This window comes from Ambystoma mexicanum, chromosome 2p (assembly GCF_040938575.1).
Source record: "Ambystoma mexicanum isolate Mex_15411 chromosome 2p, UKY_AmexF1_1, whole genome shotgun sequence".
NCBI classification, from domain to species: Eukaryota; Metazoa; Chordata; class Amphibia; order Caudata; family Ambystomatidae; genus Ambystoma; species Ambystoma mexicanum.
The window spans coordinates 1,027,563,420-1,027,579,433 of NC_090923.1; the positions used below are offsets into that span (position 1 = coordinate 1,027,563,420).

A 16,014-nucleotide genomic window follows, 5' to 3' on the forward strand; every position below is an offset into this window, starting at 1 on the left:
TTCCCTCCTTAGACTTGCAGCCACTACCGACATTAACTTGGTGAAGACCCTCGGGCGGAGGTCAGCCCAAATGGCAGAACTCGAAATTGATAGTGAGAGTTGCCAATTGCGAACCTCAGGTATTTCCTGTGTTTGAGATGGATAGGCACATGGAAATAAGCGTCCTGAAGGTCCAGAGATACCAACCAGTCCTGGAACTGAAGGGCCTGGAGGATCTGAGAAAGAGTGACCATCTTGAATTTGTCTTTTCTGAGGAATTTGTTCAATTCTCGCAAGTCCAAGATGGGTCTCAGTCCTCAGTCTTTCTTTGGAATGAGAAAGTAAGGGGAGTACCAGCCCTTGTTCCTCTCCACTACAGGTACCGGTTCTATGACACCTTTCTCTAGCAGGTCCCAAATTTCCTGCAAGAGGAGCGGATCTGGAGCTTTCTGAGAGCTGATCCCCGGTGGATGACTCTGAGGTATACGTAGGAAAGGCAGGCAGTAACCTTGGGCAACTGTTTTCAATGCCCAAGCATCTGACGTGATAGCCTGCCATACCGCCAGATGTTGAGTCAACTGCCTCCTACAGGTGTCCTGTGAGGGAAGTCCTCAGAGTGGTTTTGGGGCGGCTGATGCAGATGCCGATGGTAAAGAGGTACCTGCTGTTGCTGCGGCTTTTGAATATCTACCCCGTCCACCTCGGGCAGTTCTTCTTTGTCCCCTTTGAGCCGGTCGTCCTCTACCTCTTCCGAATGCGGAGTAGAAGCGAAAGGACTTGCCCCTCGCAGAGGTTCCTGTGGGACGAAAAGGAGTCTGACGGATTGCAGCTCCTAGGGATTTTGCTGCTGCTTTTGAAGTTTGCAGTTTCTCTAAACTGTCATCCGCCTTTTTCCCGAACAAAGAAGAGCCATCGAATGGCATGTTCAAGAGCCTGGCTTGCACATCTGGGGCAAAACCAGACTTTCTCAACCAAGCGAATCTCCTGGTTGATGTACTTGCCGCCATTGCTCTGCTGATACTGTCAGCCGAATCAATGCCCGTCTGGAGGGATTCACACATAGCGTCTTTACCGTCCTGTATAATATTCAGGAACGCATCCCTTTCTTCTCCCTCCGGGATGCAGTCAGCCGCTGTAGAAGCACACTCCCAAAGTGTATGGCTGAACCTAGCAAGGGTGCAAGTAGCATTAACAGATTTTAACGCCATGCTACATGCTGAAAAGACTTTCTTTGCCATAGCATCATATTTTTTATCGTCCCTGTCCTGTGGGACGGTAGGATAAGCCGTCTTGACATCGGTAGAGGATGCTGCCTGTACCACCAGACTTTCTGGGGATGGGTGTTTAGACAAAAACTCTGGGTCTGTAGAAGATACCCTGTACTTTGTAGACAGTTTTTTATTTACTGCTGGTACTACATCTGGGGTTTCCCAGTTTGTCATGATCTTTCTCTGAAGAGCTTTATGAAAAGGCACCACAGGATCCTCCTGTGGGCCTTTGTCAAGAATATCCGTGAGGTCATCTTGTTGGAAAGATTGTGAAGGTGCAGACCACCCCATGAACTCTGTGATCCTGGCCATTAAGGCTCTATAGGGGGTTTCAGCATGCTCCCCCGGGTCTGGCTTAGCAAACTCCACCTCAGGGGAAGTGTCTAACCCACTTGCCTCATGTAAAGAATCATGAAGATCCTTTAACCTGCGCTCTTCAGAGGAAAATTCCTCTCTAATTGGGGTTACAGGTCCCTGCAACACAAATGTGTCTTCCTGTTCAGACAATTCACCCTCTTCCAAAATTGAGGACATATTTCTCAATTGTTCTGAACTCATAAAGGGAGTAAATCCCATTTCCAAGGCAGAGGGTGCCGAGCTTGTCATTATCGGCCACGAAAACGTCGATGTCGTCGACGCCGAAGGCTTCGAGCGTGGCGTCGAAAACAAAGGCGGAGGCCTCGAAGACCTCGACAGAATTGGAATTCTACTCGACAATCTCGAAGCCATCGACGTCAAGGACCTGGGGATAGTCACTGGGTGTGTCGTAACCGTGACTTTTCTTGGCGCCGCGCCGGTGTCGAAGCTGGCGTCGAGTCGACAGACCCGTGTGTCGAAGGTCCCTTCGACAACGGCGTCGAAGACATCGACGGAAATCTCGTCGACGGCGTCGACGGAACCTTCGAGGAAGGTTTGGAGGTCATAGTCCTACTCGAGGGTTCGAGACGCGCTCGAGAGGTTTCCTTCGCCGGGTACTGCGACTCGCGGCGTTTTTGACCTTTGGTTCTTTCGACCAGAGCATCGCTCTCGCAGTCTTCGAGGGGGTCGAGGCCGCTTTCTCGAAGACGCTCATCATATTTTTGCGGAATTCCTCCCATCCAGCCCGGGAACTATGTTTCGTGGGGCAAGGGATTCTTTTTGGCTAAACAGAGGAAGAGGAAGACGGAGAAGGGGATCTTCGACGTCTCCTCTTCGAGTGCTTCGATCTCAAGGAGTGATGAGACCCACTCCGAGACCTGGAGCGCGAATGGTGACGAGGAGACGAATGTCTCGACTTCGTCGACGAAGAAGAAGCTTTAAAAGTCTTACCTTTCTCCAGCTTCCCCTTACGCTCCTTCAGGGCCTTAGCTGTCATGGACATACAGTCCTCGCATTCCGAACAATGGTGTTCAGCTCCCAAACACCACAGACAAACTCTGTGAGGGTCAGTCAACAACATCTTTTTCCCACAATCTCGACATTTCTTGAAGCCGGATCGAGGAGTTGTCGGTTCCGACGAGGAAGCCATCGGATCGATTGACTCGAGGTAAATAAGATTAATCTGACTAAGAACTGAGCAACGGTATTCCGAGGCACTGAGTAAGCGCGGAAAAACGGAACTGAGCAACGGACGCTGCACGCAGCCTTTATAGGCAGAATGACGTCGACGCGCAGCGCCCTCTAGAGAAAAAAATTTCCGAGGCCAGCAGAGCTGGAAGGAGATATCTAAGATGAGGAATACGTCGGAGGACACAATCCCTTCGAAACACATTTTTGGAGCCAGGTTAAAACCGGTTGTAGCGTGGTCATTTTGAATTTATGCGTTTTACATATCTGCTTAGTGCGCAGAGGTCTAGAAACAGACTGCACTGGCCGTTCTTTTACTTTACTAGGAAAAAACTGGATTAGAATCCTTCACTCCTCTGTGAGAAGGGTACATCTTCTATGGACTTCTGTAGCAGTTTGAATGCTTCCACCTTGACCTGAGCCAGGTGATTGAGTTGTTAGCTCACTGTGGTACTTTAGGCAGACGTCTTATGAATATGATGGTGTGACCCTTGCTCACTATTTGTAGCACCCACTTGTCTGAAGTGATCTTTCACCACTGTTGTTGATGGTGGGTGATATTCCCTCCCAACGGGGTGCGATGTGGAAAGGGAGGGCATGTCAACTCAAGCTTGCTTGGACGACTGGGGTCTTGGTTGACCTGACCCACGCCTGCCTCTCTGTGCAGCATATCTCAAATACTGCTGATATCTCAAAGAGGATAAGTTAGCAGATACTGATCTCTGGAAACGGGTCTGTTATATGAACAAAACGTTTCTGACCCTCCATGAAAGGAGCAGAAAGTACCACAATCAGCGTTCTTCAATGAGCTGATGGCCCTGGCTGTGTCTGTCTGGATCCCATTCAGGTGATCATCTACCTTCTTGCCAAACATTTTTTGCCATCAAATAGCATGTCTAGAATTTGGGCCTGAACAACAGGGCAAAGGTTAGCAGCTTTCATCCAGGCCTGGCGTCCGAGAACCGCTATGTGCGCCATTTGTCGGAACCCCGACCCTGCTGCGTCAATCACTGTGTCGATTAAGTGATTTGATGTTGTTTCCCCTTCTTTGATAATAGCTCGAGCTTCCTCCTGAAATTCGGCTGGCGGTCATCTTGTGCCATAGTTCCTTGTCGTATCTGGCTGTCATAGTGAGAACGTTGGCAGGTCTGATGGAATGCAAAAGCTGAAGCCACCACCTTTCTCCCTACTGCTTCCCATTTCCTGCCCTCCTTGCCCAGCGGGGCTGTGAGAAGGGACGCAGGGTTCGTAAGCTTTTGGCTGGCCGCTACAGTGATTACTGAATGAGGTTTTGGGTGCCCTCACAGGCATTGCAGTGCATCATCCAGGGCCTTGTATTTTTTCTCCGGCTTAGCTGCTGTAGCGGGGTGGGCTAGAATCCTTTCTCCTGCCTCCCATATGGTATCCAGAATGGGAATGGTGGTAGTAGCTTTCTCCTCATCTCTGTGTTCATAAAGATCAGACTTCTCTTCAGCTGAGAGTTGGAGATCAAACATCTTTGCCACTTTATCAATGATGGAATGGAATGAGGGATGTCGTCTGGTGGAGAGGAGCTTCCTGGGAGTCTCCCTTTTTCTGTTTTTCAATGACGTAGTTATTCCATTCATTAGTGTCATGTTGAGGTGAGTTTTAAGGAATCTCTCCCTACTCTGGTTTGTCCACCTGCGTCTCTGGTTCTGAGGTCTCTGTAGGGATCTTCGATGGGATACTGCCAGCTACAGGGATAATCACAGAGAGAGAGAGATGAAGAGAGGATCATGGTGGTGAGATGCTTCTGTGGCGTTTGGTTGTCATTGCCCGAGTACGATCGATAGTCACAGGTGTCATGCCGAGATCTTCTCCACTGGTGTGTGTACCGGAAGCTATGCAAGCACTGGGTCTCCTTTGGAATTCATCCATGATATTCTTAATGGATTGCATCAGTGAGGGTTGGAGAGGTTTCGAGGTGTCCTCAGAAGTTGTTTACCATGGAGAGGATCCTCTTTAGGAACTGACCTATGTTTCTCCGAGACCTCCTCAGGCTCAGAAAAGTCTTACTGAAGAATATTATCTGGTAATTCTACCATTTCCTTGATAGGAGACAGGTTACAATCACTGTCTGTGGTATGGAAGGGCAATGTTTATTCCTTTCACCCGTTGGTGGGTGGACGAGGGCGCCATTGATGTTAATACATTTGTTTCTGTGGATGGCATATCACTCGTTGACTAGCACCCACTGACTATGATTTCCCTGTGGACAGTATTCCAGCAGTCGACAAAGGGTCTTTTTTAGTTGTGGACAAGGGATCTTTCCTGGAAGGTAACTTCACCGTGAACAGTAGTTTTCCCATTTACGATGAATCCCTAGTTGATGCCGTCGATGAGGATCACTGATGCATTTTGGACTGGTCCCTCGTAGACAAGGCGTCCGTCGAAGGCAATCTGCCTTTAGGCTGACCTGCCTGATGTGGAGGGTAATAGTCAACAACACTGTGGCTGCTATTATGGACCACCGGGTCCTACCTGTGGCAGATGAGCTTGTTATAGAGAAACAAGGGTCTGGAACCCACATCCACTAGACAGGAACTTTAGCAACCCATCTTCTTCGCAATGTTGTTAACTGTGAAATAAGCCTAAGAAAGGCCAGGGGAAGGGAGACATTCTCCCTTGCTTGGTGTGGGGAAAAACAATGGCAGCCAGACATCAGGAGAAGGTAGTAATTTATCCTGGTAATTGAGCTTGCAAGGAAGATCAAAGGAGTGATCCAGGGGAAGGGAGCCATTCCTCCTGGAGTGAAGAACTAGTGAACGTTTTGATGCAGAGTGTGAAAGGATCGGTAGTAGTTTTGGAAGTATTAAAACCAGAGGAAGGTGTCATTCCTCTTTATGAGGAACTTGCAACCAGAACTGTACCATCAAGTACAGGAGGAGGGCGTCATTCTCCTGGACCAAGAACATTAGCGCAGCCTTTAGTTTAGTTATAAGTTTAAGGGAGAGAGATAGGGATGTCTGATACAGAGCAGTGAACTTTTTAAGTTACAAGGACATCCTGACATGCCCATTAGTGCTTTAGTTGAGGCAGGGAAACACCTCATAAATATAGGGAAAAATAGGTTTCTCTTTAATTTTATATTGAATAAAAGTCTATCGCAATCACTATGCCACCTGTGTGTGTGTCGGTCTCCTCCTTCTGCACCCTTACAGCTCACGTGTCTAATACTACTGGCAAGTGAATAAGGCCTGCCAATGTGTTTATAGAATCATAATCTGGCATATATGCTCATGTTTGCATATTAATCGTTGAAACATTGATGCGATTGCCACGATTGGACAAATGGGAACTTTAAAAAATGATGATGGTTCAGCCTGAGGTTTGACTCCCCCCCTCTGGATGGTCTGCAGTGGTATTTGGAAAGGAGAGCCTGAGTTGGCCTGAAATGTGAAGCCTAATGCTTGAATGTTCAGATGGATTGTTATGTTACAAACTTGTTGAGTGTTGTAGTACTTAATGTTATAGATTTACTGAAGATGCCTTCAGCAGTTTTCATCGTATCAGCATGCCCTTCATTTTCCAACTTTGGATCTTGCCACTTAGGAAATTGGTACAGTTCAAGGTGTCATGTCTTGCATAAAAGGCTGTATGATTCCAGACACTAAGTTATTTGTTGTCAAGTTGCAGTTTTTCTAGGGTTGAAGCCAAGAGTGTCGCCTCTGGGCTTCACATGGCATCTACTCAAAAATGTATTGTATTGATCCTGCTGCTTATGTGTGCGGAATGCTATGCCAATTCAGCCTAGACAATGCAGTAACTTGTAAGTGTTTAAAGAAGTTTGACACCCCCTCACACTTATTATTGATTATCTGAACATCCTCTTTGCACCTCATAAGTGGGTTGTCTATGGATGTAGTCCCTCCACCTCCTTTTGGACCTTTTGGACCTTTTCTAGCCAGACAATGAGGTCGTAGGGCTAAAGATCTACCCCAGGCAGCTATCTTCACATTTTTCACTGCAGTACAGTGACTAGGGATTCGGCTAAACAGCTCTGAGCCTATTTCATCATAATTGCTTCTTTTCAAGAATGTTCTTATCGTTTATTACTCTACATAAGAGACCTTCCTCTACTCTACACAGGCTGTGTTTTGCAGTTCAGGAAACTTTCAAACTACAAAAATAGTCACGAGAAAACCCAACGCCTGGCTCCTCATGGCCATGGCCGACTCAGGCAATGAAGTACCCTCAACAGGGAAATCCTCCCTCTACAAGGATTGCCTGAGATGCTCCAAGAAGATTGTCTTTGTGAGAGATCCCCATCAGGAGTGCATCTACTGCCTTTATCCCCATGGCCTACAAGTATGTCAGATCTGTCAAACCTTCACCCAGAACACCCTACAAGACAGGCACACTAGGCTCCTTCTCTACGTAGAGAGTACACACCACTCCTCTGATAAGGAATCTGTAAAAACAGCTCCTGTCACATCCCACAGGACCCCGAAGGAGCATGCTACTAAGAGGAGAGCTTCATCAGTGGAAAGGGGACAGCACCACCTGCAAAGGTAAAGAAAAGGATGAGGAGGAGTTAAAGGCACCTTCTGAGACATCCACAAGGACCAAGCTTACAGTATGCAATGTGAAAACAGCTTCTTATGTGTTTGGTATGGCAAACCTGGTTCATTCCCCTGACAGGTACTGCCATGAAGAAGATGACTTGTAGGAATCTTTGTGCGTGACTGAGGGTCCCAGAACCTATTATCTCTATATTTTATATCTGGCAGACCTGGTTCACTCTCCTACCTGTTACTACCATGAAGAAGATTACTTGTAGAGCTCTACTTTTGTGCACTCTCTCCGTAACCCCTACCAGTCGTCCAGACCAATGATGTACCTTACTGGTCTCTGCCAGTGTCATTCAGTTGTTCGTGGGGTCTTCCCACCTCTACTTCGGGTCTCGCATTACTTTTTCGGTTCCAGTATCCATTGCAGTGACTCTGCAGCACTTGCTTCTTCGTGGGTTGTGTCCTTTGCGGACAGCATGATCTAGGCGCTCTGCCTGCCCGAACCTCTGCTGTTGTAGTCTTCCACCAGTCTGCCCATGCTGGACTTGGTAGAGATGCCTGAGCTTTGTTGCCTGCGTCCCAGTCAGCAGCATTCTTTCCTTCCCATGCCGTGCAATCCTCTTGCTCGTGGTTCCTCCTGAAAGGGTCTGGCAAAACATCCTTCCTCGCTCTTTATGTTGAATGAGCGATGACAGCTAGAATGCTCATTCAAGTTCTTACGAGGACTCTTCATTGTTCGGCACCTCCTCTTCGCCTCGGTGCCCGTCAAGGAGGTCTTCATTAGATCATCCCTACTTTTCCTCTTCTCAGTAACTGTAGGGTGTTCAGTTTCACATATATACATGGAAGTGTGTGATATGGAATGTGGGACTCATGGACTGAGGGGAGGAGGGTTGTTGCACCACATTCTCCCTAGATGGTCGTCCTTGTCCCCAGAGGGGGAGTCTCTCCACAAGAGATCCTCCCACTGTGTACACCCCCAGGGGAACAATCTGGTAGCAGCCTCACCTCCCTGGCCTCATGGGAAGGGGCTTCAATTCGGGGAGAAAGGACATCTCGGGATTCGTCACAGATCCCAAGCCTTGTTAATCATTTACAAATGGTTGGAATATAGAGGTCTGTAACACATAGCATGAACTTGCTACAACCCAACTCATGGAGTCACTTGCAAGAAGCAAACAGTGGTGGCCAAGATTCCCTTTAAATGCCAGCACATCACGCTTACCTGACATCTTTGACTTTGGACCTTCGTGGTCGATTGGTTGGCTAGACAGGGAAAGAATTTTAATCTCTGCAACTGGAACAGCGACATCTTTAACATTACTATGCAAACCCAACACTTGGGGTCCCTCACTGGGGTGCTGCAAAACCTGAAAACAAATGAGAACAGTAAGCACTTCTAGTTTTCCTCACTGACATTATCAAAATATATTTACATAGTTATGAAAATGAAGTACAGCAATAGCGTATTACTCTATTAAGAATGAACATAATTGTACTCCTTACTTACTCCAAAAATAATCTTGGTGTTCACCTCCATTGAATACCTTTGAGTGCACTGGCGTTTACACTGTTGGAGTGCAGCCTCAAGGACTCCCTCCACTCACCCCATCTTTAGTATTGTGAAGTGGCCTTACTGTGGCATAAAGAACTATACAAGTAACAAGCACATCATAGCCTTATGTAGTGACCATCATGTAAAACACACAAAACCATGAGCAGTGCGGAGACTGTTTTCCCAGACAATGCATTAACAGAACATTACACCAGTCTCTTGAACTATAGGGGAGGAAGGATAGCTCAGGGGCAACACATTTGTCTTGGAAGAAAGACAACACAGCACAACACAGGTTTGAATCCTGATCCTGCACTTGGAAACCACTCAATGGTATTAAGCGCGTTATACAATAATTATACCGTTTCTGCAGTATGTCTGCCACTCTAAGGGACAGCTCGCATATCCAAGTTTTCATTTGCCTGTCCAAGCTAATCTTAGTCAATTCAGAGAGCCTTCTGTGCCATCAAACTTAACTTCCGGGGATCTGTCAGGCTACAGAAACACTTAACAGGTAAACAAGCCTCCACGTTTAAAGGGTATGCTAGTGCACAACCCACATCTATCATGCAACCACTCGCTCATTTCAATACTTCCCTGTAAATCCCCATGATCTAGATGAAATTAAAACAAAGATTTTCTGGAAAAGATATTTGTTGGTGAGGAATAGTAAACTAAATATGGACTTTTTAAAAATTTGATTAAGAGTTAGTGCTTTGTTGAGACTGGAGGAGAATGGATTGTGCTAGTTTATATGAATAATGTTTAGGACCTTTTAAAATGATTATTAAATAGTTACTTTTTAACATGATTTATAATTATTTAGGGATTGTGACTATTACTGCTTGGATATTAATTCAATGTTTCTTGCAGTATAACATTGAACATGTGGTTCTATTGTGAACATTTCTTTGAACCAAGACACACATAAATAAATACTAGAAACTGCAAAGCTGGGTATATGCATGTTCACAGGAGTATTACGCATATGCCCTTTTCTGGTTAACGCAATGCTTTGATCATGCTACTATGGCTCTAGAGGCATACAAACTAAAATATACACCATCCCTACCCTCATTCCCTTTCTTACCCGTATACACCTTTCTTGTGTTTCACCTTGTCCCCCCTTTGCTCTGCTTGGTTTTCATATAGTATTTATATAGCAAAATAGGCCAGTCTTCAGACAAGCCTCAGCACTGTTGGACCACAATGCTGGTAATTGGGTCAGTTTAAAATGAAAACTCATAACATTGGTCACACAACTCACCTCAGACACACAAGCAGTACACCGCACTGATGAAGCTAGAGTGTGTGTGAAGGTTTACCATGCAATGAACCTTAAAATATAAATGTAAGGATTTAGGGTATGGGATGGTGAAGCGCGCTTGACACCAGTAATAATGCAAAATCCATGTCAATCACTGGATTTTGAGAAACATGTATATTTTAATTCAAGTTGCGAACAGCCGAGGCGTGTTTCGACACACTGGTCGTTTTCAAGGATGAATTATCACAGGTTGATATACACAACAGTATTGTGTAGGAACAAAATATTGCCCAAATTAAGTACAATACCACAATGAGATAGTTGTTATACCAAAACAAATTGAACGGATAAAATTACAAAAGCACATGGGTAAATAATACTCAAAATGGATGTATAGTTAGATGAATACATTGAAAAATCAGAAAACCATACCACATTTCAGATTGAGGGCAGGAAAACAGTTAATTCGATGCTGTTCAGAAATTGTCGAAATAAATCATGAAAGAAAGAAAAATTAGGACACACCATGACCAACCTGATCTAGAGCAATAATTTAAAAGATAACTTCAACCCTCCAATTCAAATGCAAACTAATACATTAGTAAAGGCAATGATAAGTAAACCTACATATAGGATGAGATGGTTATGGTGCCACATGTGGGCAAACGGGACCCAACACCAAGGTTCACCAACAAACCTAACAGAGACTGCCCCGGTGAGAGGAAAATATATGAATATCCAATGTGCAATACAAGAATGAGAATTGAATGTAGAGCACTCTGTGATGGAGTTACAGAACTTGATTATCCACCCAATGATCAATTCTAATACAAACAGGATTTGTTTCCAAATCAGTTTTACCCAAAGATTTATTGATTGCAGTACACCTGAGGTTCTGCCAAAACGCGGTTAAAAAAATGCAATCATTAGCAAGCTAAGGCAAATACTTGAAATTCCACTTGTGAAAGAAAAAATGAAGAAGAACAATGTACCTGAACGAACAAGATTATCTCTCACTGATTAGTTATCCACAAATTATATATTGGCAAAATCCAAGTAACCAATTGTATGACTTGCCAAATGCCCTATAGGGAAAAATTCAAATAGGTCCCATAAACCACCCGGTCTACATTAAAATCAAGATTTCATCATAAAGAAAAATCTGCATTGAGAGTTCATACCTGAGAATCAATGAGTGATAGTAGGAGTCACAGCATGGCGACGGTGCCAATAACAAAAGCCTTTATATATCAAATGCAATAGATTTGTAGAAGACAATATATACCCTAAAAGAAGTCCAGAAGATAAAGGCTTTAGTGATAAAATATCTAATCCATCCACTGCTAGGCACTGTTGACTAGGAGCCAGTATGCACAGATATCAATACAATTCCTCATACAATACTTCCTTACCTGTAAATCAGGCGCACAAGCATATACGAGGTACAAATCCCAACTCGCAGTCAAGCACAAAGTGCGCAGCACCAATCTACTAACATATTCATCCGTGAACGTCACAGAAGTGACGTTTAGCGGCATCATTACGTCATATGCAATTGTGTATGATGTCAGAGTAGACAAAGCCAGCCATTTTGAAACGAAAAAAATAAGTTAGAAAGCTGATGATTTGACATGATCATAAATTACCTGAACACTAGAAAAGAAAAAAAAAAATTCAAGCAAAAATCCGGAGTTTTCAGTAAACAACGATCATATATATATATATATATATATATATATATATATATATATATATATATATATATATATATATATATATATATCACTTAAAAGGGATCAATATGTGAACAACTGATACCAGATGGGACAAATCGCTAGATTGTAACAATGGATTCTAATTGTAAAGAAAATTGTGAAGTATGGTCCATGCAAATTAAATATTACTGGCAAGTGTCAGAAATACTGCCAAATGTTAAGTAACATGCCAATAATCATAATTATCATGCCTGATGTTGAATGAGGTAGTGCAATACCTAATTAGTAGAAGAACCATGTGGTGTTCCATGAAAGACTGACTATGATGTTCTTTATTCTACAAAGATTCATTGCAAGAGGCCCCCAGAACAACAGACTGGTTTGTTGGTGTAGAAAGGCGCAAGATCAGTCCGCTCACAGGCAGACATCACAAATCACATGCTATAGAAACACATTCATCTCGTGATCCGTATTTAAACCTCTGGTGGTGCATTGTAAAAAACAAATTAGTTTCGCCTCCATTTGTCTAACTTTTAATTGAAAATTGCCTCCTATTTTCCCCCTTTGCACTTTCATGAGTCCAATAAATCGAAGATCAGCTTTGTTGTTGAGATGATGTTCAAATTTGCCAATGTAAAGCTAACGGAGATTTGGGTTCACACATCTTGAGACTTGCAAGGTGTTCTCTTATCCTAATTCTCAATTGGCGAATGGTGCTGCCAATGTATAATTTGTCACAGACAGAGATTATGGCATAGACCACAAAACAACTTTTACAATTAATGGAGTCTCGTATCGCACAACCTTAAAATAATTATCATGATTATATAATCAATCATTCTTCGATCTGTGTCCTTTGCAACCTTTCCCCTTTGACTATTGCCACTGCTATGCACTCTTTGGTGGCTGAATTTTGAAGCCAGACTTCTGTTTTCATTTCTTTGCTTGGTATTCAAATGGAGCTACGGTCTCACACCTTCCTTTCTTGCTTCCTTGTCTCTTTCTAGTCTCTCTCGCTGACTTCACTCCCAGTTCTTTTCTTTTAGCTGTCCCACATCCTCCTTGTGCTTCCTCTCATTTCCACTCCTTTTCCCTCCTCTCTCCTAAGCACTGGAATGCTCTTCCTCCGTCTACTCAGTCATTGGCTCCTCCCTATAAAATTTGAGAGAAAGAACACCTGCTAACTGATTTTGTATTTCAAGTCCTACTGTTGGACCACTCTGACCTTTGTGAAGTGCTTAGGTTTTGAGCGCGGTATGGTGCTTCATTGTTGGCATCTTCCAGAGATTTGGATGTTGTGCTCAACTTTTCACCCCATCCTGACTGAAGATCTGAGGGCACTCAAGAGTTCCAACTTTTACAATGCTTCCGTCACCAGGGTGAGTTTGCCGACATGCTACAGTGGTGTATTTTGCTACTCTGTTGCATTTAAGAAAATGGAAAATCCTATGGTCTAAAATGTTTGCTATAAGCGAACCTTCCACAAGTTGTGGTACAGGAGTGTGAGAAATCTCTCAATGACATGCAATATGTGGCAGATTAGCCAGTTGTATCCTTTGATGATTTGGAGTAGAAAAATCAGTCTACCTAGTGCAGGTATAGGTTAGGTAACATAATATGCATCTTAAAGTTGGAGCGTCTGCTGTCAGCAACTTAATCTCCTGGAGCGGAGGCAGTGTAAAACCTAAGGAGGACCTGAAAGGCCATACTTTAAGAGCGAAATCAGTAAGGATTCTCCATTCTGTCACTAAGTGTAGAGAAGCCTACAGTGAATACTCGTTAGGGGAGGCACATCTGCCCCAAAAACATTGACCTCAATCTAAACGCCCCTTGGCAAAATGCAGGCCTGACTGCATAGACAGCCTGTTGAAAATGGAAACTAGGAAGGACTGAGAGTCCTCAGTGGCATCAGGTTCTTGAGACAGCATTTAGAACCCATGATGAATCTTTTCCCTACAGCCCCTCATCCTTCAGGACTTACATCGCCCTCCCGACCAAAAGAGACCACCAAGCTGTGTATCTGCAGAATCACCTTTGAACCAGTAGTATAAGAAATAATACCTCTGTGAATGCAAGAACATGTCATGTTTTGTGTGCTAGGTATTACATTATGTCGGCTGAAGTAACATTCTATAACCTAACAGTTTTGTTGCAGCAAATATTTCAATGGTGTTATTTTTTTTAAATGTTCTTTTTGTTCATTAATGTGTGCTTTGGATTACAGATAACCATTTCACAGAAGACAAAAAAACACCACCAATTATTCGTTTAAGTGTATGAATTACATTAAAGACATTAAGACAAAACAGAATAAACTGAAAACCTTTCAAAGAATCCCAAAACACTCATAATAAATTACATAATCTAGGTTTCCAGCAATATCTTACTATTATCAAGGAATTTAAAATTTTAAAAAAAAAAAATCACTAAACTCACCAATATTTGCCTCCAATTTATTATTTACCAAAACTGGCCAGGCTTTAAAAAGTCTAGCTCAGACACACCTTCAAAACAGTCTGTCACAATGGTTCAGTCTCAATACATATACAATAAAAGGCGTTTCAAAGTTTCCATGCATGACTGTTCACGCTTCCTTCGGTACCCATTTACATGAAAAATACTCTGTCTACTACCTACAATTTGCAAGGTTTCTATTTGAATAAATCGAAATAAATATTAACCTTATTCTTGCATGGGAAGTTACAAACATCAGGGTTTAAGAAATGCTGTGACTGCGGGTCGAAGATGTCCGTTACGGACCCCCACAGAATATGCTTGTGGTGCCTGGGATCCGTTCATCCTGAGTGTGAAGTCTGCCTGTTCATGACATCGAAAGCCCTGAGAGAGCGCAGAGGTAAATTTGCGGCAGGTAGGATCCATAAGTCCCCATAGACGGCTCTGTCGGAAAGACATACATCGGACGATATATTACTTCGGTGACGTCGAGACTGAGGCCTCCGAGGGACATCGAGTCGACATGCATTGACACGCAGCGCCCTCTGCGGGAAGAATTGAAGAAGGTAAGCTGGATATTGGAAATATCATAACATAAGGAATACCTGGAAGGACACAATCCATTCGAAACAGGTTTCAGCCTTGTTCAGCCTCCTCAGTGAGGTGGAGTTGTGCATCTCTGAGCACAGTGAAAAAGGGGTCCACATCTGGATGACCCTAGGAAATTTAGGGTGACTAAAACAAAGTCGCCGAGGGGCGCCTACGACTATTTTGATTGTTTAAAGGACCCAGGTTTAGTCACCCTAAGTTTCCCAGGGTCGTGCAGACGTGGACCCCTTGTTCAGTGTGTCCAGAGAGGCACAGCTCCACCTCACTGATGAAGCCCAACAAGGCTGAAAGACGTATCTGGGTTTGCTGTTGGTACTCTTGTTCAGAAGAGAATTGCCATAGCATTTCGGTGCTTGACTGCCCATGTGGGCGGGACAAAGACTGATATGTAAATGGTTATTTCCCCTTCTGTGAAAGGTACAGTGAGCTAAAGTGTGGCTGCGGACTCTCGAGTGGGTACCTTCCCAAAGAACAGGTCATTTAGCCATGTTCGTTCTCACAGAGGGGCGCCTATGACTATTGTTTGATTGTACCAATAATAGACCAAGTTTAGACACAAATTCCCTGAGCCTTTTGTGATTCGACAAGGTAGACAATAATGCTTGCATTATCTGAATGCGAAACCCACGAGGAAGGACAAGAGTTGGCTTCCAAAGCTTTCCTTGCAACCAGAACAAGCAGGGATCTAGAAGCTCTAATCTAACCTCCAAAACCATAATAAATTAGGGAAAATGGCAAAGGTCAGGATCCAGTTGCCCTTTCCCTCATGCCCTTGGCACTCCTTGTGCTGACCTCCTGTCTCCTTTGCCCTTCTTCCAACTCTCCTCCCTACTATTCCTCCCAGTCTCTAGCTATCCCCACAGTACCTCATCTGTCCCTCAACACTATCTGCACCCTCAGATCATATTCCCTACTGTATTCCCTGCAGAGCCCTACGACTCTACTGCCAATAAATTCTCCTCCCACCCCTTTAACCTTCTCCCACTGTCCTCTCCACCACAACCATACACTCTACTCGGTCGACAGTCATAATATCGAAAAAAAAATGTCGACAGACAAAAATGTCGACAAAAAAATGTCGAAAAAAAAA

The 16,014-nt window shown here is 44.0% G+C and overlaps 1 protein-coding gene across 5 annotated transcripts in view; it reads right to left on the minus strand.

The window, feature by feature from the left end:
* The window catches only part of PACS1 (phosphofurin acidic cluster sorting protein 1), a 2,791,059-nt gene that overhangs the window by 2,198,751 nt on the left and 576,294 nt on the right, over positions 1–16,014 (minus strand). For all 5 annotated transcript variants that reach the window (XM_069644890.1, XM_069644889.1, XM_069644887.1 and 2 more), the window contains exon 5: positions 8,550–8,694. In XM_069644890.1, the coding sequence (XP_069500991.1) occupies positions 8,550–8,694 (145 nt within the window). The remainder of the gene's footprint in view (positions 1–8,549; positions 8,695–16,014) is intronic.